The sequence below is a fragment of the Sciurus carolinensis genome, chromosome 11, assembly GCF_902686445.1.
Source record: "Sciurus carolinensis chromosome 11, mSciCar1.2, whole genome shotgun sequence".
Classification (NCBI taxonomy): Eukaryota; Metazoa; Chordata; class Mammalia; order Rodentia; family Sciuridae; genus Sciurus; species Sciurus carolinensis.
The window spans coordinates 9496313-9518236 of record NC_062223.1 but is presented as its reverse complement, the minus strand read 5'-3'; the positions used below and the strand labels follow the sequence as shown (position 1 = coordinate 9518236).

Below are 21924 nucleotides of genomic sequence, written 5' to 3'. Positions count from 1 at the left end.
AATGCAGGACTGAGCAGGGTGAACTAACAGTCCTTCCCTCTGTAGATGCACAGTGTAATCCTCAGAACCAGATGAAAAGCAAGTGACTGAAAATGTCGAACACATACAAGGTTAAGTGCTGAAAGAAGATAAGGGCATGAGAACTGGCAGGGGAAGGCCCAGCCCAGGGATGCTAAGGAGAGGCACAGCAGATCCACAGAAAGCCAGCCGTCAAGGGAGACTGGAAATGGCTCTACCTACCTGAGAAAAGGTGATAAAAGGAATGTGCTTCATCATTAGGCAGAAAGAAAGCACAGGTAAGGAGGCCGAGGTAGTAGTGTGCATACCTAGAGTGCCATGCGGCACATGGGCACCGGGTGCCTCTGCCCCCAGATGAACCTGCCTCGGGCTGTGTGGGGGTGTGCACCTGTACTTCTGCATGGGTGTGAACATGCAATTTGGTCCCAGTTCTCTTGATCTCCACTCTGTGTGTTCAGTCTCCCTTACACACTCTGGGACAAAATAATCTGCACTCTAGATTTGAGAGGGTTATAATGGTCATTGAGAACAGCAGGATAAAAAATGAGCCCCTACTCTCTCACTTGGAGCAGATGTTTCCCCTCCCTGGGCCTCAGTTTCCTCACCTGTAGAACAAAAGCATTCAGACAGCAGCTTTCAACCCAGGGAGCACATCACAGGAACCAACGAAAGGTTTTAAAGAAGAGTTACCCGGGGACCATCAAATCTCAGTCTCAGAGACAAAGTTCCAACAAAGTTCCTTCCCAAGGGCTTCTGAAACCCAGGCTTGCTAAGGAAAATAAAGGTGCCCTGGCTCCACATTCTCCTCTCCCTGTGAATCGGACATGCTGGCAAGTTTGGGGCACAGTCATGATGGAGTGCACAAATGTGCTTCTCAAACTACAGCCAGGGCGCCCCTTGAAGACAGGGCCAATGTAGGGGCTGAAGGATAACAGACGCCAGGTTCCTCAGGGACTCTACAGGAAAACAGACCAGATGAAATCGACAGGGACAAATGAGCAGGGCCCTGATACAAGTAGCATAATCAATGGAAATAGTAAACTTGTAACAGAGGTTCTTCTCTGGAGTGGGCTCTTGATGACCGAGAAATGCATTTCCCAGCAACTTGTGTGTATGCCTTTTGAATGCTACATCATGTGATGTGAAAGTATAAACTAACTGGGAAGAAAAATCATTGGCAGAAGTACAAGACTGAGAACAAGCTCAATGTGATGGGGTGGATGTATCTAGGGTCTTAGCCGACCACAAGCTTCACCTGTGATGGCTGTCAATGTTAGCCTGAATTTCAGTTTCATGGGTAGAAAGGTGGCATGGTGTTTTATGTTTTGTTTTGCGGTGCTAGAGATCAAATCCAGGACCTCACACATGCTAGGTAAGTGCTCTGTCACTGAGTTACAACCCCAGCCCCAGGGGTGGCATGCTTTTTCAAAGGAAGACTGTCTCTCTGTAGTCAGTACAATCCATTCCTTGTCTGGATCATTGGACCCTGGATACAGCACCACTATTTTAGCAAGGTCTGGATTGATAGAAAGGAGAAATCAGGATGGGGAAGGATTGGGAGATCACAGTAGGTCTGGGGAAAGGGAAAGATTCCAGCCCAGGTAGAGAGAAGACTGGGTGAGACAGCATCCTGACTCCAAGTCTCTTCATTGGCTAGAGGAAGAAGACAAGCTGCGGGCACTACAGGAAGGCACTTTGGGGGTTAAGGAAAAACTTTCTAACAGAAGACCACTCCTCTGTCAAAGATTGTGCCTTTGGGATTCCAATACCCCCACAATGCTAAACCTAACGAACTCTAGGAAGGGAACACTCCTAATTCATAGGAACACCCCAGATCTCCTGTACGCACCAGGCCTCATTGTAAAGCTTTTGTCCCTTGGGGAGGTCATCCTGCTATCACCTCCTAGTGCTGTCAACCTAGAAGTGGTGGGGACAGTGCTGAGTGGGGAGGGAGAGATAACAAACCAGGTTACAGAGAATCAGATCAGAACTTGGGCTTGGAGGGAGTCAGCAAGCCCAGCAGGTATGTCCTTCTAACTTTTTTCTCCCATCCAAGTACTATCCAGGCCCGACTCTGCTTAGCTTCCAAGATCAGATTAGACTGGGGTACTACCTATAGACCTTCTGACTTTTTCTAAACCAATTTTTACTGAGCCCTGCTGTGTCTCCACCAGTAGCTGCACTGGAGTGAATAAGAGGGCAGCTTCTGGCCTATACTGTAGTGGGGGAAGCAACCTACAAGAAAAATGTTAGAAAGGTTGATTCTAGACAGTTAGGTGGATGCACTGCAGGGAGTGGAGGAATGCACTAGAAGGGACTGGGAAATTGAGGAAGTGACTTCTAATCTAAGTCCCAAATTATAACATCACCAACCAAAGATGCTCACTTCATCTTGATCATTGGTCAACAGCATGTGCTATGGAGTTCATCTGAGACAGTCAGGGGACCCCCATGAACAGCAACATTCCTTAAGATTAAGAGAGAAAAACTTTGAGGGGGGGTGAGACAAAAGGGCAAATGCACTCCACAGCCCTTAACTCATAGTTTGTGAACAAGGAAGAGCTCTGCTTTCCCCACCCTCTCACTCTCAGCCTTATCCACCAAGAAATACAGGCACATAGTTAAGGTCGGGACATTCTCACCATGACAAGGACAGATAACATAAGGATAAAACTGATGAGTCAAGGAAACAGTAAATTCCTAGGACCCTCAATTTGTTACTTCACCATGTATGCCCCACCCATGTGTCTCTCAATGGTCACAGCTACTCATCCTTATCAGAGGCAAAGTTCATGCAGGACGCAGCATCATATGATATATGAGATGTGACATTTGGTGCCAGGACAGCTGGCTGACTACCCCTCCCACAAAATTGAAGTGTTCCACTCAGAAAAAGAAAAAAAACACCTTTTGAAATGCACTATTAACATTCCTAACTCCAGCCCACCCCTACCACCCTTTCACATGAATAACACTAGCTCTGTGTTCTGAGAGCCACTTCTAGGTTGACACTCTTGGTCAGCGCTGCGTCTCCCTTCTGCTGAAGCAAGACGTCCCAATAGTCTCGATCCACTTACAGCTGTGCCTTTACCCACTCACCAGGCCGGTAACACACCCAAAGGGGCACCGACGCCCGCCAGTCCCTTACCACACCTGTCCCCCTTAGGGCAAGAAGCAGACCTTCCGTTACCTACAGGGACATGGCCAGTTCCCCTGTGGGGATCGGGACACATCTCTAGGTATAAATGATCATCTCAGACCTGTGAGATGTGGATCACAGCAGCACCCGCTACAACGGGTCTTTGTGAACGTCAGGGTCATGCACTTAAGGTGCCGACGCGCCCAAGAAGTGGCAACTGCTTCAGTAAATGTGGACTGTCTCGCTTTGGACTCCTAGGGGTCCGGGTCTTCTCCCTGTGCCTCGGTTTCTCCCTTAGTCTCTCAGGCCGCCGTGATGAGTGCGTTCGGGTTCACAATTTCCCGAGTCCCTCACCCGAGCACCCCCGCGGCCTCCGGCGTTTCACAGCCTCGCAGCGACCGAACCTCAGGCAGGGGCAGCAGCTGCCAACCTGCGCGGCGAGCAAGCCCAGCCCCGCCCCGCCCCGCCCCGCCCCTCGCTGGCCCCGCCCCGCCTCAGGGCGGCCGAGCTCCCGGAACCCGCCCGGCCCGCATGCTCCTTTAAGGCAACTCGCCCGCGGAGGAGTGTTTCGCCCCCTCCGACCGCGGCGAGGTAGCTGCTTCACCTTTAAGGCGGCGCGAGGACTGCTGGGAAGGCCGGCGGGATGGAGGCAACGGGACCGGCTCACGGTCACGGATCCCGGTGAAGCGGGGCGGGAGCCGGAGCCGGAACCGGAGCCGGAGCCGGAGCCGGGCGGAGCCGGAGACGCAGGTCGGCGCGGGCCGATCGGGCCAGGAAACCGGGTCAGGCCCCAAAGGGGAGGGGCTGCGGACGGCCTAGGGGAGGGGTCGTCGTGGGCGCGGCCTTCTGGAGGACCAGGCCAGCCCGCGGGGAGGGGCGCGGTCCTGGGGGCCGGGGGCGGGAGCTGGGCCTTTCCTCGGGAGGGTCTGCAGGGCGTCGCGCCAGCCTATGGGAGGGGTCGTCGTGGGCGCGGCCTGGAGGAGCCGGTCCGAAACCTGAGTTCTCGTTACCCGGAGGGTCGCCGTGGGAACGGCCTGCCCTGGGGGAGGGGCTCTGCAGTTCGGCCTGCCTGTGGGGGAGGGGCGTCGCAGGGGCTGGGGCCGGATCTCTCGCAGGGGCCGGGGTCCCCCGCACCCGGGTGAACCCCTACGGTCTGCGAGCGGCCCCCTGATCCGTGTCTTGATTGGAGAAGTTCTGGGAATGCCCCGAGACAGGGCGGCCTAAGCCAGCCAGAGCTGGTGGTCTGAGTCGGAATCAGGGTCCAGCCTCACCGGCCGCACCGCATTGCGTCTCCCTGGACGAGACAAGCCTGGCGCGCCCCCTGTAGGCCGAGCGCGGGCACGGTGCAGGCGGCCGGCCGGGGGACCCCGACACCCCAGGGACCCAGGCGTCCGGGGACCGCCGGTGTTTACCGAATCTGGGGTGGATGGCGGTGTGGCCGTAGGCCCAGTGTCCGCCTGCCCACCCTTTGCCTTCACAGGAGGCACAACCATGGCCACGATGGTGCTTCCGCGAGAGGAGAAGCTGAGCCAGGATGAGATCGTGCTGGGCACCAAAGCTGTCATCCAGGGACTAGAGACCCTGCGTGGGGAGCATCGTGCCCTGCTCGCTCCCCTGGCTTCTCATGAGGCCAACGAGGCCGAGCCAGGCTCTCAGGAGCGCTGCCTCCTCCTTCGCCGCTCCCTGGAGGCCATAGAGCTGGGACTCGGGGAGGCCCAGGTAGGTCATTCTGGGATGCTGAGGTGGGAGGTCATGGGAGGGATTGAGCTTTCAGGAATTCCGGTAATGTAGGAACACAATATGAGCAAGGAACCGAACCACCTGTCCCCTTGAGCCCCGTGTTAGGACTGCAGTAAGTATTTTTTGAAGACACGAAGTTCAGTTTGGAGACCTCAGCCTGCCCCAGGAGACCTTGAGCACCTTCACTCCCACCCAGAGTCCTATTCCTGGTACTCCTCTACCTAACTGAGACTGGGTAGGAGAACAGAAAAGAAATCCTTAAGAAAATACCACCCCCACCGCCGCCATTCATCCTTCCATTAATTCTTTATTATCTGATTTACTATGTGCAAGGCAACAAGTCAGTGCCAGGGATACAGGGTGCAACAAGGCAGACAAGATTCCTACCCTAGTCTAGTAGAAAAAGAGAAACAGATAATGGTAACAATTGTGATAAATTCTCTAAAGAATTGAAAGCAAGATCTTGTGATAGTTTATAGTCAATGGTCTTGTCTAATGGTTAGGCAAAATTCCTCTGAGCAAAGGACATTTAAACCAAGACCCGAAGGAAGAAAAGAACCAACCTCCAGAAATAGGAGTTGGGGGAGAAGTTGCATGCATAAAGGTCCTAAGGTAGGAAAGATCTTGTGAGGGAAGTGAGAGATGAACTGTGTGACCAGAGCTTCATGGGAAAAGAGAAAGGGAGAAGGCAGGAGACAGTCATGGTCATGTTAGTTTGGGTTTTATTCTCAGGAAATCAGGAAACCTTTGGAGGGCTCTAAGCAAGCTGGAAACATAGTCTTAGGTTTTAAAAACTCCCTCTGATATGGAGAATAAACCTTGTGGGGTCAAGTAGCTTGTTGCTAGGAAGCCACTGCTGGAATTCAAATGAGGGAAGACACTTGGACTTAAGGGATGGCCATTAGGGTGGAGAGAACGGGCCCAGTTCTAGATGTTCTAGAGGTAGGTTCAGCAGGATGTGGGGATGAAGTAAGGCAGAAAGAAGAGGGGGCAGCATAACTCAGATTTGTGGTAGAAGCAAGTTCAGGGACAAGAGCGCCTGGGTGGGTCAGGAGTTCTCTTTTTTCCCTTGTAAATTGGGCTGCCAAGACCATTTGCAGACAAGAGTTACAGGAGGCATTGAGACTTACAAGGAGTTAGACTCTCTGGGAAGGCCCCACCCCTGTACTGGGGATTGAACCCAGGGTGCTTTACCACTGAGCTACATCCCAAGCCCTTAGTTATTTTTTTTATTTTGAGACAGGGTATTGCTAAGTTTTGCCAAGGTTGGCCTTGAACTTGAAGTTCTTTTGCCTCAGCCTCTCAAGTTGTTGGGATTTACAGGTGTGCACTACCATACCTGGCTCTGGAAAAGGTTTTGTTTCCCTCAGATATTGACCAAGCTACTGCCTAGCTGTGTGAATCCTGGGCAGACTGAATCATCTTGTTTTCTTGACTTTAAAATACAGATCATGGCCTCTGCTGTATGTACTTTCAGGCTATTTAGGGAATTTTTTAAAAGCTAGTGGTTATGAAAACACTTGTCACTTAAACATTCACTAACCTACTAGAAAGAGCAGGATCTCACACTGCCTGGCCCTCTGCAAGGGCAACATATCACCTCCTTAGTTGACTGTTAGGTGCAGAGATGGCCATATGGGTCCACGCCCAGTGTCTTATAAGCCTCACACAGATGGGGAACAGGAGGGCACAGCAGTGAGGCCAAGTGTGGAGCTGAGGCAGAAGGGAAAGTGGTACCAGGAAGAGGCAGACCATGGGTAGAGAAAGGAGGATGGAGCCCATGCTAGGTCCCAAGGCAAGAAGAGCCTGGAAGCTCAGGAAGGGAATAGAGATTGGGGAGAGGGTTAGGGAGTAGGGCTAAGGTTTCTGGATTTCCTTACCTGCCCCTGTGGTTCCCCAGACCCTCTGGGGTGTGAGGGATCCTCAGCAGAACTTGGGATGAGGCCTTTCCGTCACCTTTCAGCCACTTGTCTGGGTTCTTTGGGCAGGCACCAGTCCTGGGGCAGGAAGCAGTGGGACAGTGGCTGTGTTTGCAGAGGGTTAAGTACAATCCTCACTAGAGACAAAGGAGAGTCTGGTATCTCAGGGATTCCCAAAGGAATCATTCAGAGACCCCCTCCTGGGTTTAAGCTTTGGACTATGGGACCTAGGGGAGAAACTTCCTTGAGTAGGGGGAGGACTCCCAGTCCCAAGGCCCTGCAGTTCTTCACAGGCAGAGCCAGGCCTAGCTCTTCACGAGCCCTGGAGTCCCAGGAGGCCCAGGCTAGTGCTCTGATGCGCATCTGGCTGACCACAGGTGATCCTGGCACTCTCCAGCCACCTGGGTGCTGTGGAGTCAGAGAAGCAGAAGCTTCGGGCTCAGGTGCGACGGCTGGTACAGGAGAACCAATGGCTGCGTGAGGAACTGGCAGGGACGCAGCAGAAACTGCAGCGAAGCGAGCAGGCAGTGGCCCAGCTGGAGGAGGAAAAGCAACACCTGCTGTTCATGAGCCAGATCCGAAAGCTGGATGAGGATACCTCCCCCAATGTGAGCCCTAACCAGCCAGGAGACTGGGGCAAGTGAGGCAGCTGGGGACATCTGGCTGCCTGTGCCTCCCTCCCTGACACTTTGTCCCATTTTCCTTCCCAGGAGGAGAAGGGGGATGTTCCCAAAGACTCTCTGGATGACTTATTCCCCAACGAGGATGAGCAGAACCCAGGTACAGATGGGCAGTTGGCTATGGGTTGGGGGAAGGAAGAGTTAGGCTAATTCCTGGACCTTGGGACCCAGAAGTCACAGGAAATGGGGAGGGGTAGCAGCCTTGTTCTTTCTTGCCTTGTTTTTTTAATCACATCCCAGCACATTAGTGCTTTAAATGCAGGTCTTCCCTGGTGCATCTTGTACCCTCTAAGTTCTGCCAGGAGCGGACATCAAAGTTAAGAGCTCTGGAGCCACCAGGCCTAATTTCACCTGCTCTGCCACTAACTCTTCTGAGGCCAAGGTAGAGTTTCTTTTCTTCTCAGAGCTTGCTCTGAGGGTCAGAGGAGAGGCAGGAAGGCTAGTGCCCAGCCAGAGCTGTGCTTGTCTCTCTCAGGATGTTGAGTACCCAGTGAAGCCTAACTTTGCAGATGCAAAAGTTGAGGCTCAGAGGTTAGGGAACTTGCTCCAGGACACACAGCTTGAAGTGTTGGAACTGGGACTCTACCCACTTCCTCTGGGGTAACTAGGCCTATTCTACATATGGAGAAACTGAGGCAGAGGTGAATGACTTGCCCAGGGCCACATGTTAGGTGAGTCAATGCACAGCCAGCATGTGCTAGCCCAACCTAGGGGCAGATGGCACATCTGACCTGCCTGTGACCCTGAAGCCCCTAGCCCTGGAGGAGGGGATGTGGCCGCTCAGCATGGAGGCTATGAAATACCAGCGCGACTACGTACCCTACACAACCTGGTGATCCAGTATGCTGCCCAGGGCCGCTACGAGGTAGCTGTGCCACTCTGCAAGCAGGCGCTGGAGGACTTGGAGAAGACATCAGGCCATGACCACCCTGATGTGGCCACCATGCTGAACATCCTGGCGCTGGTCTATCGGTGAGGGCCCTTTTAGCCAGTCTTCCATGGAAGCACCTGCATCCTTCCTGACAGCCCCAGCCCTGGGTCACTAACCCTTAGTGCTTGCTGGGACCAGGACTTGGGCCCCAGAGGCAGCTGGGCAGTTTAGAGAGAAGGTCTTCATGGGGTGGGGCTCTCAGTCTAGTGGAGAAAAGAGGTTTGGGCACAAGCAGGGAGTTGGCCCAGCTTAGGTGCCCAGCCTTGAGTAGGGGCTTTGTGAAAAGTGAGTTGGCCCAGAACACAAGCAGTGTGCACTTGAAGGTTGGGGCCCTGGGCACCAGGCAAGGCCATGGTGAGTTGTGAGTGAATCACCAAAGTACCCAAGTGACTAGAGGGCTGGGGCTACCCAGGCTTCCCAACGCTTTGAGTCACAATCCCATCACGTCACTCGTCAGTGACCACAGGGATCATGGGCCCCTTGGGACAGGCCTTGGGCTGGAGAACAACGCTAAGCATGTTCCTGCTTGCTACCAGGGACCAGAACAAGTACAAGGAGGCTGCCCACCTGCTCAATGACGCCCTGGCCATTAGGGAGAAGACATTGGGGAAGGACCACCCAGCTGTGAGTGAAGGGCATGGGCAGTGGGGAGTGTCCTCTGCTCCCTGCAAGTCCCAGAGTCCTTGCCAGGTGGGGCCCTGGGTCAGGTCCCTCCGTGTTCCCACCCCCACAGGTGGCTGCAACACTGAACAACCTGGCAGTTCTTTATGGCAAGCGGGGCAAGTACAAGGAGGCTGAGCCGCTATGCAAGCGGGCCCTGGAGATCCGGGAAAAGGTGGGAGCCAGCAGGGTTGGGGCTGGGCAGGTAGGAGACTGGCCCAACAGCCCTCAGCCCAGCCACTGGCCCCTTCTCTCATCTCAGGTCCTGGGGAAGTTTCACCCAGATGTAGCCAAGCAGCTCAGCAATCTGGCCTTGCTGTGCCAGAACCAGGGCAAAGCAGAGGAGGTGGAATACTACTACCGGAGGGCACTGGAGATCTATGCCACCCGCCTTGGGCCTGATGACCCCAACGTGGCCAAGACCAAGAACAACCTGGTACCCTGGGGCTGGAGTCTGAGCCTGAGAGATGGAGGGTTGGGGACAAGGTGGAAGAACAGGGAAAGCCAGGCTCCCTACCTTCTCTCATTCCCTGGGTCCCTGCCTCTCCAGGCTTCTTGTTACCTGAAACAGGGCAAATACCAGGATGCAGAGACTCTGTACAAGGAGATCCTCACCCGTGCTCATGAAAAGGAGTTTGGTTCTGTCAACGGTGAGTCCATGGCCACCATGTGCCTCCAGCTCATCCAGCACATGCACACTCAGTCATGAGCACTTCGGATTCTGCCTCTACTGGGCAGGCCCTTACACCTGGGGTCTGACTGGTAGCCCAGCCTCACGGGTGGATGGTGCACACACACCTAGCTGACAGCCACAGCTGTGAATCTTGTGGCAAGCCTGGTGCTCTTGGCTCAGTCTTCCCTTTCTCTACCAGGCAACTCCTACCCATCTTTGGGGCCTGGCCCAAGTGTTCCCCCTTCTAAGAAATCACCTTCTGGCCCCCTATCATCAGTCATTTCCTGCTCCCAGGTCTCTGGAAACCTGGTCCATCTTTTAGGCCTACCACGTGTCTTGGGCTGTGGTCCTAGTTATATAAAGGTCAGTCCTCCATCCTTGCTTTGTGCCAGTCACAAGCCTCTGGATGCAAGCCTGTGTCCTGCTCATCTCTGTCCAGAAGAGAGTCAGTGATGATTTGGGTCTGATTTTTGTTCATTTATTCAACAAAGCCAAACCCTTGTTCTTCCCGGGTACCCCCATTTCTTCCCCAGAACCCCCAGTCCAGCCCCTTCTAGAGAAGCCTGTGCAGCAGGCTGGTGGTAATACCTTTTCTCCCCCCAGGGGACAACAAGCCCATCTGGATGCATGCAGAGGAACGGGAGGAGAGCAAGGTAGCTCTGTGAGCAGGACTGGGGAAGGCCCAAGGCTGGGATATTTGGAGGGGAGGGCCTCCTCCCACCTCCCCAACTGACTGGACTTTCCCCCAGGATAAACGTCGGGACAGCGCCCCCTATGGGGAGTATGGCAGCTGGTACAAGGCCTGTAAGGTTGACAGGTGAGGGCAGGAGTATTAGGCTGGGCTTAGAGCGGGTAGCAGGAAAACTGCATCCAGGGTGGGATGAGGCCCAGGCTCCACACTCTGTCCTCTCAACCCCTAGGACACACACCTCTCCTCTGCCAGCTCACCTTTCAAGTACCAGGTCACAAGCCACCTGTCTCAAGGAGGCTTTCTGCACCAAGACAGTCTAATTGTCTTGTTCCTCCGCCTCCAGCTTTTGGTCTTGGTGGTAATATCCCATGAAGGCCTAGGACCAGGTTCCCAATCCTGGGGTGATTCTCCCAGGACAGGAGACTCCAGTGGACCTAGCATAGGACTGGACACATGGGAGGGGCTACATTCTCATTGACTGTGTGGTTCCTCAGTGCTCAATGTGGGCTAGGTGCCAGAGAGGCCCTGGGTCAGGGGGATCATGGAGTTTGAGACTTCTGTTGTCTGTCCACAGCCCCACAGTCAATACCACCCTGCGCAGCTTGGGGGCCCTGTACCGGCGCCAGGGTAAGCTAGAAGCTGCACACACCCTGGAGGACTGTGCCAGCCGCAGCCGCAAGCAGGTGGGGCTCCATACAGGAGGAGGGCGGATGGGGACCTATGCTGTGCTGTGTAAGTTCCAACCAGGGCCTTGTGCTCCCTACCCCTTTCTCAGGGCCTGGACCCTGCAAGCCAGACCAAGGTAGTAGAACTGCTGAAAGATGGCAGTGGTGGGCGGGGAGACCGCCGTGGCAGCAGAGATGTGGCTGGAAGTGCTGGACCCCGGTCTGAGTCTGACCTTGAGGAGACTGGACCTACAGCTGAGTGGAGCGGAGTGAGTGTGGGGACTGAGATGGGCTGGGAGTCTGTGTAGCCATCGCAGCCTAGAGACTGACCTATCACCCTCAGGATGGTAGTGGCTCATTGCGGCGCAGTGGCTCCTTTGGGAAGCTCCGTGATGCCCTGAGGCGCAGCAGTGAGATGCTGGTGAAGAAGCTGCAAGGGGGCGGCCCCCAGGAGACCCCTAACCCCAGGTGAACCCCCACCCAGGGTCAGCCTCTCCATAACTACCCAACAATCCCAGTTAAGCTCATGATCTGAATGCATCCTGCTGGCCTATGGTGACCTTCCCATCCCTCTCAGGTGCTACCACTACCAAATGTGCTCCCCCTCCCTCTTCCCAGCCCCAACCTGACTTCTACCCCACCAATCCCACCATGGGCAAATCCCGGTCATCTTTTACCCTCAGAATGAAGCGGGCCAGTTCCCTCAACTTCCTCAACAAGAGCGTGGAAGAGCCAGTCCAGGTAGGGGCAGAGGGTCTTTGGCACTGGGGAGCTGAGGCCCAGGCCCCTGCCCTGGGTCCCAAGTCTGCAAGTGCTCCTGCCCAGCTTCTCTTGGAGTATGTCTCTTGACCAAAAAATGGTTCTGTCCCTGTCCCCAGGCCTGCTTTGGACTAGACAGCAGGGAGAGAGATGAGAACACAGCCCCTGCCCTAGGGTGGACATGTACAGGGCCAGTGCCATCACAGTAACTGTGGAGGCAACAGGAGTGCCTGGCATTGGGGTGTGGCCTTGGGCCAAACCTGCCTCTCCCCAGCTTGTGGAAACAGGCTGTGTCTGCTATGAAGGACTGACTGGGTCAGGCCCTTGGGGCCTGGAAGCACAGTCCCAGCAGCATAAGGCTAAGTGACCTACCCCTCTGCCCACAGCCTGGAGGAACAGGTCTCTCTGACAGCCGCACCCTCAGCTCCAGCTCCATGGACCTCTCCCGACGAAGCTCCTTGGTGGGCTAATCCTGAAGGGGGAACCAGTCATCAGAGCCTCCACCGGGCATAGCCCCTACCCCAAGCCCTGCGCATGGGCCTGCTGCTTGTCCTGCCTGTCTCTCCCAAGAACCCCCGTCTTTTCTGTTCAATCTCAGGGTAATCTCTCCCCTTGTCATCTCAGCCTGAGCCCTGGAGGCCGGGCCTGCCCGTCCCAGCTCTACCCTTATTTATTCCTTCCAGCAGGGCCCCCTCTTCCATAGGTCCCAGGCCAGCGGGAAGGGCTGGCTGGAGTCTCCAAAATAGACTCGGTGGCCCGCCCTCCCCAGATCCCGTAACCGAGAACACTAAGCACCTGCCAACCCTTCAGCACCCCTGTTCTCCTCGACCCCCGACCCTCCAGCCCCCGGCCGTCGCTTCTGTATATAGAGAAATAAGTTATTGGCCGCGCCCCGCCCCCTCAGTCCACGGTACTCCCTGGGTTTCCCTTCGCCCCGCCCTTCTCCAGTGGTACCGCCCAGGCCTTAATCACCCCCATTCCGCGCGGTGGTATCTCCCATGCTCCGTGTTCTCAGGAGCGGCGCCTCCCCAAAGGGTTGCCTGGACCTCCTCCCGTTTCTGGCCTCCGAGGGATGCGCTCTATCGCGCCTTGCCCGGTGCCCAGGACTGAGGGCTTGAGCCCGAATCCGTCCTCCATCCGCCGGGATCCCGGCCTTATGCACTGCCCCTCCTGCCCGGCCCAGACCAGGCCCCGCCGGTTGAGCCATTCTGCCACGCCTCCTCCCGCGCCCGCAGCTTCTCGGGAGGGCCGGTGACAGCCCCCGGTGGCAGGAGAGACTGCCCCAATTGAGGGGTGAGGCGGTCGCTCTCTATTTTCAGATGTTGCTGTAGAAATAAAGACGGTTTGAATCTGAACCAGGCTTGTTTTAAGGGGGAAACCCAGAGCCTCACAGCGTATCCAGGTTGTGGGGGGCGGGGCCGGAGAGGCCGCGTGTGAGTGAAGTGTGTTTATGTGTCGCATACCTCCTACGAGGCGGGAGCCCAGATACTCTGCCCCTATCCCGGAACTGTATGGGGGTGCCACAGGGGCAGAATTTCTAAAACCTTCACCTCGGGGGTTCTGAAGAGCTCAGGGCTTTGATAAGTTTTGCACCTTAAGACGTTTAATCTTAAGTGAGTTTTCGGGGACTCGATCTCCTATGTACCGATGCGTAAGTTATGGGGCTGGGGATGTAGCTCAAGGGTAGAGTGCTTGCATAGTCATGCACAAGACCCCGGGTTCCATCCCCAGCACTGCGTGAAAGAAATGGTGGTGACATCCTGCTGGGCCTCGGTACGGCTAGGAATGCACAGCACACGAAGAACCCTGGATAAATAAAATTTTACTGCTCCTCTGCAAACACGCACCTTCTCATTTAATGTTCACATCCTGCAAGATAGGAGGGTGAGGAGGGCTGCCTCCCTCATTACGTGAAAAGTGCAAAATTGAGTTTGCACCAGCGAGTCGCCGCCGGGCTCGGAGCTTGCTTCTCCCGCAAGGTCTGTCCAGGGAGCGGACTACCAGCCCCAGAAGGCAGTGCGCCGGCGGCGACGGGAGCACTCGACAGCTGGGTCGCTCGGGATTAGGCCTGCGCAGCGGCGGCGAGTCGCACACTCGGAGAGACTACAGGTTCCGGGAAGCAGTGCGGCGCGGCCCAAAAAAGAAAGGTTTGCGCCTGCGCGGCGCGGGCGGGGCCTCTGGGGCGGAGCGGCCACCATCTTGGAACGGGAGGCGGAGCAGAGCTGACTGGGAGCGACCGAGCGGGCCGCCGCCGCCGCCATGAACCCCGAATAGTGAGTGAGCCCCGCCCGCGCCGCCCAGCGCAGCCTCGATTCCGAGTACGGGGCTATACGCTTACCGGATTGTCTGGCCTGGGTCAGGACGGCGCAGCGCCCCCACATCCGGGTCCCTCTTCCGCTGACCCCCCCCACATCCGGGTCCTGCCCCTCCCCCCGTGGGCCCCAGGACCCCGGCTCCACACCCCGAGTCCTGGCACCTGGAGCCTAGGGGCGGCGGCACCGAGGGGCAGCACCTGGGGCCGGGAGCTCCGGTCCTACCAGGCCTTTTCGTCAGGTGACTTCCGCAGCTCCAGTCTCCCCAGGCCTCAGTTTCCCCACCTGCTGCTTGACTACAGTCCCGGTGGTTTGCAGCCCGTCAAAATAATTCCAGATCCCTGGTTCAGACTAGGGCGCTGTAGGTCCGGCCGTGAATCCTTCTGCCCTTCGTTTTCTCCTGGAGTCGGGCTCCCCGGGCTGAGCTGACGCGGAAGGCCCGGAGCGCCGGTTGGTTCGCGTCCCCTAGAGGTCCTCCCCTCCGGGGCTGCCGCCTTGCCCTTGCCTGGGTCCCACTGTCCTGTTGCTCCTGGCAGTTCGTCCTTTCCTGCCCTCTCACCTTTGCTCAGCCCTCCAGTGCCACCGTCACACCTTTTCCTCTGTTGTCAGACTGTGGAGAAGTTTAGGGGAATGTGGAATTTGCTTTTCCCTTTGCAGTGGGATTCTGTAGTCCTTAGACTAACTGCTCACTTCTTGGTCACCTCCCCTACGGATGGGTGGACCACATCTCATGCCTTACACTTCTAGTTTTCCCCAAATATCAGTTATTTTCTTCCTCTTTTGCCACTTCCTTTTTCTCCTCCAGCTCCACGTCTCAGATTTCCTTGGGGAAGGGTGAAGCTCTGAGCCGGATTAGGAGGGGGAACAGAGAAGGGAACCGGCAGGCCCTCACAGAGACTGCAGTATGACAGGCCTGGTTTCAAGTCTCAGAGTTGTCAGCTGTGTAATTTAGGGCAAGTCACTTCCCTTCTTCCACCTCTGATTTCCCCATTAGTTGGAAATAAGGACACTCACTTCTTGGACTCTCAGGGTTCTAGCAAGAGATGCACTTGAAGTACTGTGCACAGAGCCAGTCACAGCTCAGTAAGTCCTAAGTGCTGTTATCATTGCCACTTGTTGACCAACTCTTGTCGGTGACTTCAAATCAGGCTCTTTACATTGCTTTTTCACTTATTTGGTTCTGGGTTAGGCCCTAGCTTTCATTTCTGGGGCCTTCACTGCCTAGCTGGGCACACCACAGGGCACAGTGGGGGTTCCCTAAATAGCTACTAGTGAACAGAACCACAGTTTGTCAGGAATCAGGGTAGGACACCCAGCTTTGTCACCTGATAGCAATTCTTGACAAGTCATGTTCCTCTTTGTCTGAGTTTTCTTTAAAGTGGGATTTCAGACTTAGCAAGCTGATGGTGCTATGGGTTAGCTTATTTTGGGGGGTAGGGTGTTCAAATCCTCAGAACTGGTGAGCACCATAGTATTCCAAATCAAGTCATGCCTTATGGTGTGGGGAGATGCTGTAATAGTGACTTGAGGATGATGGCAGCTGGGCTTCCTGCCTTCCTTCACATCTTTCTGTCTTTTCTCTCCAGTGACTACCTGTTTAAGCTACTTTTGATTGGTGACTCGGGCGTGGGCAAGTCATGCCTGCTCCTGCGGTTTGCTGTGAGTAAGAAGCCTCCCATGCCATCTATCTGGGGTCCTGGCTGAGGACTGGGGCAAGGAGAAACAGGGACCCAAGGATGAGGTTGCAGGACGTGCCAGCAGTGCAGTGCATCTGACTGAACAAGAGCACAGGGTTGGCAAGTCGGGGTGCTCAGAATAGGGGCTTGGCAGCTAGGAGCCCAGCCAAGGCAGAGAGCTGGAGGGAGGATCTCCAGATGGGAAAAGGCCCGTTCACCAAGGCCTTTTCACTGGCCCCAACCTTCCAGGATGACACATACACAGAGAGCTACATCAGCACCATCGGCGTGGACTTCAAGATTCGAACCATTGAGCTGGATGGCAAAACCATCAAACTTCAGATTGTGAGTGTGACTCCTTCCCAGTCCCTGGGACAGAGGCATGTGTCTTGGAAGGGGAGGACTCAGACTGACCTGCCCCTCTCCCTACTGTGTCGTAGTGGGACACGGCGGGTCAGGAACGATTCCGGACCATCACTTCCAGCTACTATCGGGGGGCTCATGGCATCATCGTGGTGTATGACGTCACCGACCAGGTACTCCTGGACCTACCCTCCCCAGCTTTGCCTCCCTGGCTTTAGATTTGGCAGGGGAGGATGGGGTTGGGGGGAGGTACCAGGGATTGAACTCAGGAGCCCTTGGCCACTGAGCCACATCCCCAGCCCTATTTTGTATTTTATTTAGAGACAGGGTCTCACTGAGTTGCTTAGCGCCTTGCTGTTGCTGAGGCTGGCTTTGAACCCACAGTCCTCCTGACTTAGCCTCCAGAGCCACTGGGATTACAGGTGTGCGCCATAGTGCCCAGCTTGGCTTTCGAGTTTGACTCTTGCTTTTTACTCTTCTGCCTTCTCTTTGCTGATGCTTTCTGGAAAGGGGAAGCATTTATATTCGGACTCATTTCACAAAGAGGGAAATGGCTACAAAAATGATCCTCTCGAGGCCCTGCTGCAGGGTCTTGGCAGAACCAGGTCTCACACTTACCCTCCCCGCCACCTCATTCTAGACCTTCCAGTCACCTGTGTTTTATAGGGGTTTAGTCTGCTGGTTGGCCACTGTGCTGGGCTCATGGCTTCCTGTGTGAAGATGCTGTGGGGGAACAATTGAAGGGCCTGAGATGAGGAAGTACGGGAGCTCTAAGCTCAGGGTCCAGTGTAAACAGAGGACCAAGAACCCTGTGTCTGCTATAGTGACTTCAGTCACTTGTCACTAGCAGTCAGAATCAGTCCTACCATATCTTCTACCTTACAGAATGGGTCGCAGCCCTAGAGTTACTTTTTTTTTTTTTTTTTTTTTTTTATTTTGGAGAAGGAGTCTTGCTATGTTACCCAGTCTGGTCTCAAACTCTTGGGTTCAAATGATCCACCTGCCTCAGCCTTCTGAATAGCTGGAACTATAGACTATAGGAATGCACAACTGTCTGGCTTCAAATTGCCTTTTAATGCAAATAAGAGATCTGTGTCATGTTCCCATCTTACAAATGAGGACCTGGGTTCAGGATGGTGAGGTGACTCACTTAGGGCTCTTCAGCTTGTTCGTGGCAGAAGCAGAAAGCCTGGTCTCTGGATCCCACCTGCTTTATTTTTTCTACCAAACCTTGTTTAATAGGGGCCAGGCCCTGGAGACATGGGACAGCTCTGGGCTGGGAGAGTTCCTGCTCTCAGGAGCAATAGGGCCCCTCAGCTCACCAAGGATTCATGCCCCTGCCCACCACTTATTGTGGACAACAAACTGGGGGTAAGCTGGATGAACCTAGGCCCTCCTGACTGACTGCCAAATGTACTGGCCTTGTTTCACTTCTCATCCTCATTGACCTCTTGTAACTTCAGGCTCGATTCTCATCTCTTTTCTTGGAAAGCGTACTATTGATAGTGTCCCCATCTTTTGCTGAGCACACACTCATATCACTGAATTCCATCTCCAGCCCCTTCAGCGTTTTCTGTGGTTTATCCTGTCTTGTCCCCCAATTCCTTTTTTCTGCTTCCCAACTCTGGCCATGGCTGCCTCCTTACTGTTCCACAGGGTTCTGGCCAATTCTTTGATTTGACTTCTGTCTTCTGTGGTTTTTATGTCTATTCAGCTTCCACTGTGGATGCCCTCCTTTGTGCCTGTGCTTGTGCTGGCACTTGGTGTCTGTGTTAATTCATATCTTCACAATTTTACCTAGTTAACTAAAGGGTGAGGTCTGTTTCCAGATGAGGAAATGTACTTGGAGAGGTGTTGAATAACTTGACCCTGATCTCCCAGTCAGGAAGGGCAAAGCTAGGGTTGACACCCAGGGTTCCTGGCTTTAAGGGTGACCTTTTCTGCCCTTGATACCTCTCCTTAGCCTCTGACATCTGCAGAGGCATAGCCTCGTATGTCCAGTCTTGGCCTCATGTTCTCTCACTGCATCCTCATCTTTGTAACAGAATCCCTGTCAGAAAACTCTTCCTTCCCCCATCCAGTCAGTCTCAAGGCCCCTCTATTCTCTCACCATCACGTCTTTCAAATTTGTCCCCTCATAATAATAGCAGTGATGAAGATAATAGCCTCTCTTGCTAATTAAGCACTTGTTATAAGACAGGCCTGTATTCATTCTTTCATTGCAAACAACAGCTCTGCTGCGAGATACTGTTTTATTCAAAAAAAGAAACTGAGGCTCACAGAGGTCAAGTGACATATCTAAAGTCACACAGCAAATTTCAAAGCCAGGGCTTCACCCAGGATGGTCTGATGCTAGGCCTCTGTGCTTCCCCTGCGGCACTCCACATCTCATCATCTCTGGATTATTGCAACCACCTTCCAGTTGGTCTTCATCTTCTTGCTGATTTTCTGTCCTCCACAATCCTCCCTGGACCATTTTTTCCAGAACTCAGGTGTGATTCTGCTGCTTCTGTGAAAGAACCCCCACTGGCTCCTGGTGTTCCCAGTCTTAGCCAAGAAAAGACTCTTTGAGCTCTGGCCTGCCTGCCCCTCTCCTCCCCCACTTAGGGACTGCATCCTGGTAACATCACACTTCTCCCCACTCCCTAAAGACACCATGCCTTCCTGTTCTGTGACTTGGCACATGCTGTCTCCACAGCTGGCATCTCTCCTGCAGAAGGCCATTTGGTACCTACAGGCTGAGGTCAGAGACAATCCTGGGGCCCCCCAGCTCCTGCCTTCCATCCTATCTTGCCATTGTGTGTGTCCTGTTCTGTTCCTCTATTGTCCTCTGAATGCCTTAGGGAAGGCTCAGGGATGAGTTCTCTCTTTGTCCCCAGTGCCCAGCACAGGGCCTAGCTTGGAACATGGCAGGAAGTATACAAGAGAGTCCAGTGTGAGAGCATCAAGACTTTGTCCCCTAAGAAGGGAAACAGTTCTAGCTTAAGCACTTACCTAGAAGTTCTGTCTTTTGTCTGACTTGGAGATGGGTCTCAAGCTGCTGGGGGAGTCTGAGGCCCAGTGATGAGGATCTTAGTGCCAGAAGTAGGAAAAGAGTTCAGCTCTGCATCCTCAAAGGCCAGGGCCTCCCCTTCAAGGACCTCCACCTTCCACTAGGGTCCAAGCCTTCAAAACGTACAGGGATTTTAAGACTTACCTGCCTTCTCACTCTAACCTGCCTCTGTCCTGCTGCCTTTGGCTCTCACATGTGGTTAGGCCAGGGAGTGGCTCAGAGAGAAAGCTGGGAGAAGCAGAGCTGGCTGGCTGGCAACCGGGCTGTGCTGGGCCTGGCTTTTGGGGCCCCAGATGGAGAAGGGCAGGAGAGGGGGCTTCTTTCTGGATTCCTGAGCCCAGGGCTCCTGTCTTTCCCTGAAAGGATCCTTGTTTACAGGCTTGGGGAGGGGTGGGAGTTGGGAGCTCAATAACTTTGGACCCTGGGCCCTCTAGGAATCCTATGCCAACGTGAAGCAGTGGCTACAGGAGATTGACCGCTATGCCAGTGAGAATGTCAATAAACTCCTCGTGGGCAACAAGAGCGACCTCACCACCAAAAAGGTGGTGGACAACACCACAGCCAAGGTGAGCAGGCCCAGGCCAGGCCGCCCAGGGGTTTGGGGTCTGCTGCCTCTCACCCCTCTCTCCTCTCCTCCTCTTTCCTCTCCCCTTGTCAGGAGTTTGCAGACTCCCTGGGCATCCCCTTCCTGGAGACGAGTGCCAAGAATGCCACCAATGTGGAGCAGGCGTTCATGACCATGGCTGCTGAGATCAAAAAGCGGATGGGGCCAGGCGCAGCCTCAGGGGGTGAAAGGCCCAACCTCAAGATTGACAGCACCCCTGTGAAGCCAGCTGGTGGTGGCTGTTGCTAGGAAGGGCACTTGGGGTGGAACAGGAGGGGGCACCTTCTCCAGATGATGCCCCTGGAGGGAGCAAGAGGCGCCTCCCTCTGCCTCTCTGGGGGCACTTGAGTCTGTGGCTTTGGGGTGTCCTGGGCTCCCCATCTCCCTCTGGCCCATCTGCCTGCTGCCCTGAGCCCCAGTTCTGTCAGGGCCCCCAAGGGAGGACATGCAGGACCTGTGGCTTGGGTGGGGGCAGGGGCAGGGGCTGCTCTGCTGCTGCCTCTAGGTACCTTGAAAAGATGCCCCAACCATGCACCTTCCTTTGGAATGAGGGCTCTGTCTGTCTCCCCACCCCCATGTATGCTGCACTGGGTTTCTCTTCTCTTCCTTCTCTCCCCACCTTTACAAGAGCTAAGGGCCCCCCTGGCCTTTGCTGCCCATGGCTGTAGTCAGTGCCTGGGGCCAGGAGTGTCACCAAGGAATCCAGGACCTGGGATCCAGGGCCCTGGGCTTGACCTCAGGATGGACACTGGGGTCACAGGGGCCAAGCAGCCTACTCTTTCCCTGTCTCCCTCCACCCCTCCCACACTCAGCTCAAGCCGTCCAGCTGCAGGGGCGATACAGCACGGCTAGGGCAGGTGGGCGGGTGGCTGCGCTGGGCCTATGTCTTGAGCCCATAGGGAGCCTGCTCCTGCCTCCCTCTGCCCTGCCAGAGGCAGGCCCATGTGCTGCCTGCCCACCGTGCCCCTTTGTCCCTGTGGCAGGCGGAGGCGGAAGGCCCACCGAGCCCAAGGCCAGGCACCAGCCTTAACCCTCACTCTGCCAGCACCTCTTCCCTATCCCTGAGGCAGCACATCAGGCTTATTCTCCCATCCTCAGAGCCTAAGAGGGCAGAGCCTCATCCCGTGTTGCTACTTCTCTGGGAAATATGGGTGCAACCCAGAGTTGGGGGTCTCTCTGTTCACCCCCTCCAAACCCAGGATCCTGACCCCCCTGCCCTCTGGCACAGCTTCTTCCTGCAGAAAACAAATCTGGTCTCTTCCTGAGAAGCCATGTCCCTTGTGCTGTCTCTTGCCTGTCCCACCCACGCTGTGCCCTCCCCTCCCGCTTGTATTTAAATCCCTGGGCTGCCCCTTGGGTGGGGAGGCCCTCTCCCAGGTTCCCCTCTGGTGTCATGTCAGGCATTTTGCAAGGAAAAGCCACTTGGGGAAAGATGGAAAAGGACAAAAAAAAAAAAAAAAAAAAAAAAAAAACCAATAAATTTCCACTGGCCCTCAGGTGAGCTGAGGGTTTTTGCAAGGAAGTTGTGGTGGCTGTGTGTGGTCTGTGGTGGGAGACGTCTTGGGGTGGGAAGTGGAACTGGATCTCTGTGTGGTGGGGTTCACAGGGGTCTTGGCTTGAATTCTTTGTCCTAGGGTTGCTGTCAAAAGACCTTGACCCACATACTGGGGCCAGGAGAGCTGCCTGCTTTTGCTGCTGTGGGCTGTCCCCAAGGGCCCAGCACGGATCTGGGAGGCAGGCAGGCGGCCATCAGCGAATACCTGGTTAGCCACCACCAACACCCACGTGGGCACTCGTCCAAGACGTGGAGTTGGGCAGAGCCAGGGTCAGGGGGCCTCCGTGTACTCCAGACATACCCTATCGCACCTGACCCGTACCGCTACCAGCCCGGGGGTTCAGCCCCCTCTTGGGTGCCTCTACCCTCTCGGACAGTGATGAGTGCACTTTGGACCTCAAGTCTGGCTCCCGCGCTGAGCGAGTGCGCTGTGTAAGGGTAGGGGAGCATGCTGGTCCGAGTGGACCGAGGGTGGCCGTGGTGGGTT

At 55.1% G+C, this 21924-nt stretch overlaps 2 protein-coding genes across 7 annotated transcripts; both read left to right on the top strand.

Annotated features, from left to right (window-relative positions):
* Positions 1–3685: 3685 nt before the first annotated feature.
* On the top strand, positions 3686–13257 carry Klc2 (kinesin light chain 2). Of its 6 annotated transcripts, none has more exons than XM_047516477.1 (16): positions 3688–3907; positions 4638–4876; positions 7194–7424; positions 7527–7596; positions 8246–8468; positions 8964–9051; positions 9161–9262; positions 9350–9523; positions 9638–9737; positions 10364–10413; positions 10510–10577; positions 11026–11134; positions 11227–11385; positions 11460–11584; positions 11800–11857; positions 12262–13257. In XM_047516477.1, the coding sequence occupies exons 2-16, from the start codon at positions 4649–4651 to the stop codon at positions 12343–12345; spliced, it is 1869 nt and encodes a 622-aa protein (XP_047372433.1). In that variant the 5' UTR covers positions 3688–3907; positions 4638–4648; the 3' UTR covers positions 12346–13257. The 6 variants fall into 6 exon arrangements, with proteins under 6 accessions (XP_047372435.1, XP_047372433.1, XP_047372432.1 ...); XM_047516476.1 differs by having other exon boundaries at positions 3688–3939; XM_047516475.1 differs by having other exon boundaries at positions 3689–3907; positions 4602–4876; positions 12262–13256.
* Positions 13258–14030: 773 nt separating this feature from the next.
* Rab1b (RAB1B, member RAS oncogene family) lies at positions 14031–21252 on the top strand. Its single transcript, XM_047516480.1, has 6 exons — positions 14031–14148; positions 15774–15846; positions 16113–16208; positions 16304–16399; positions 19713–19844; positions 19937–21252. The coding sequence occupies exons 1-6, from the start codon at positions 14135–14137 to the stop codon at positions 20129–20131; spliced, it is 606 nt and encodes a 201-aa protein (XP_047372436.1). The 5' UTR covers positions 14031–14134; the 3' UTR covers positions 20132–21252.
* Positions 21253–21924: the final 672 nt, after the last annotated feature.

What these genes read in the sequence shown, in the direction of transcription:
- Rab1b (XM_047516480.1), top strand. An exon ending in GCCTGCTCCTGCGGTTTGCT is followed by an intron (nt 15,847 to 16,112) that starts GTGAGTAAGAAG and finishes CCAACCTTCCAG; the next exon opens with GATGACACATACACAGAGAG. An exon ending in TGTATGACGTCACCGACCAG is followed by an intron (nt 16,400 to 19,712) that starts GTACTCCTGGAC and finishes TGGGCCCTCTAG; the next exon opens with GAATCCTATGCCAACGTGAA.
- Klc2 (XM_047516477.1), top strand. Translation starts at nt 4,649, where the DNA reads ATGGCCACGATGGTGCTTCCGCGAGAGGAGAAGCTGAGCCAGGATGAG. An exon ending in ATCCTGGCGCTGGTCTATCG is followed by an intron (nt 8,469 to 8,963) that starts GTGAGGGCCCTT and finishes GCTTGCTACCAG; the next exon opens with GGACCAGAACAAGTACAAGG. An exon ending in CCAGCCGCAGCCGCAAGCAG is followed by an intron (nt 11,135 to 11,226) that starts GTGGGGCTCCAT and finishes CCCCTTTCTCAG; the next exon opens with GGCCTGGACCCTGCAAGCCA.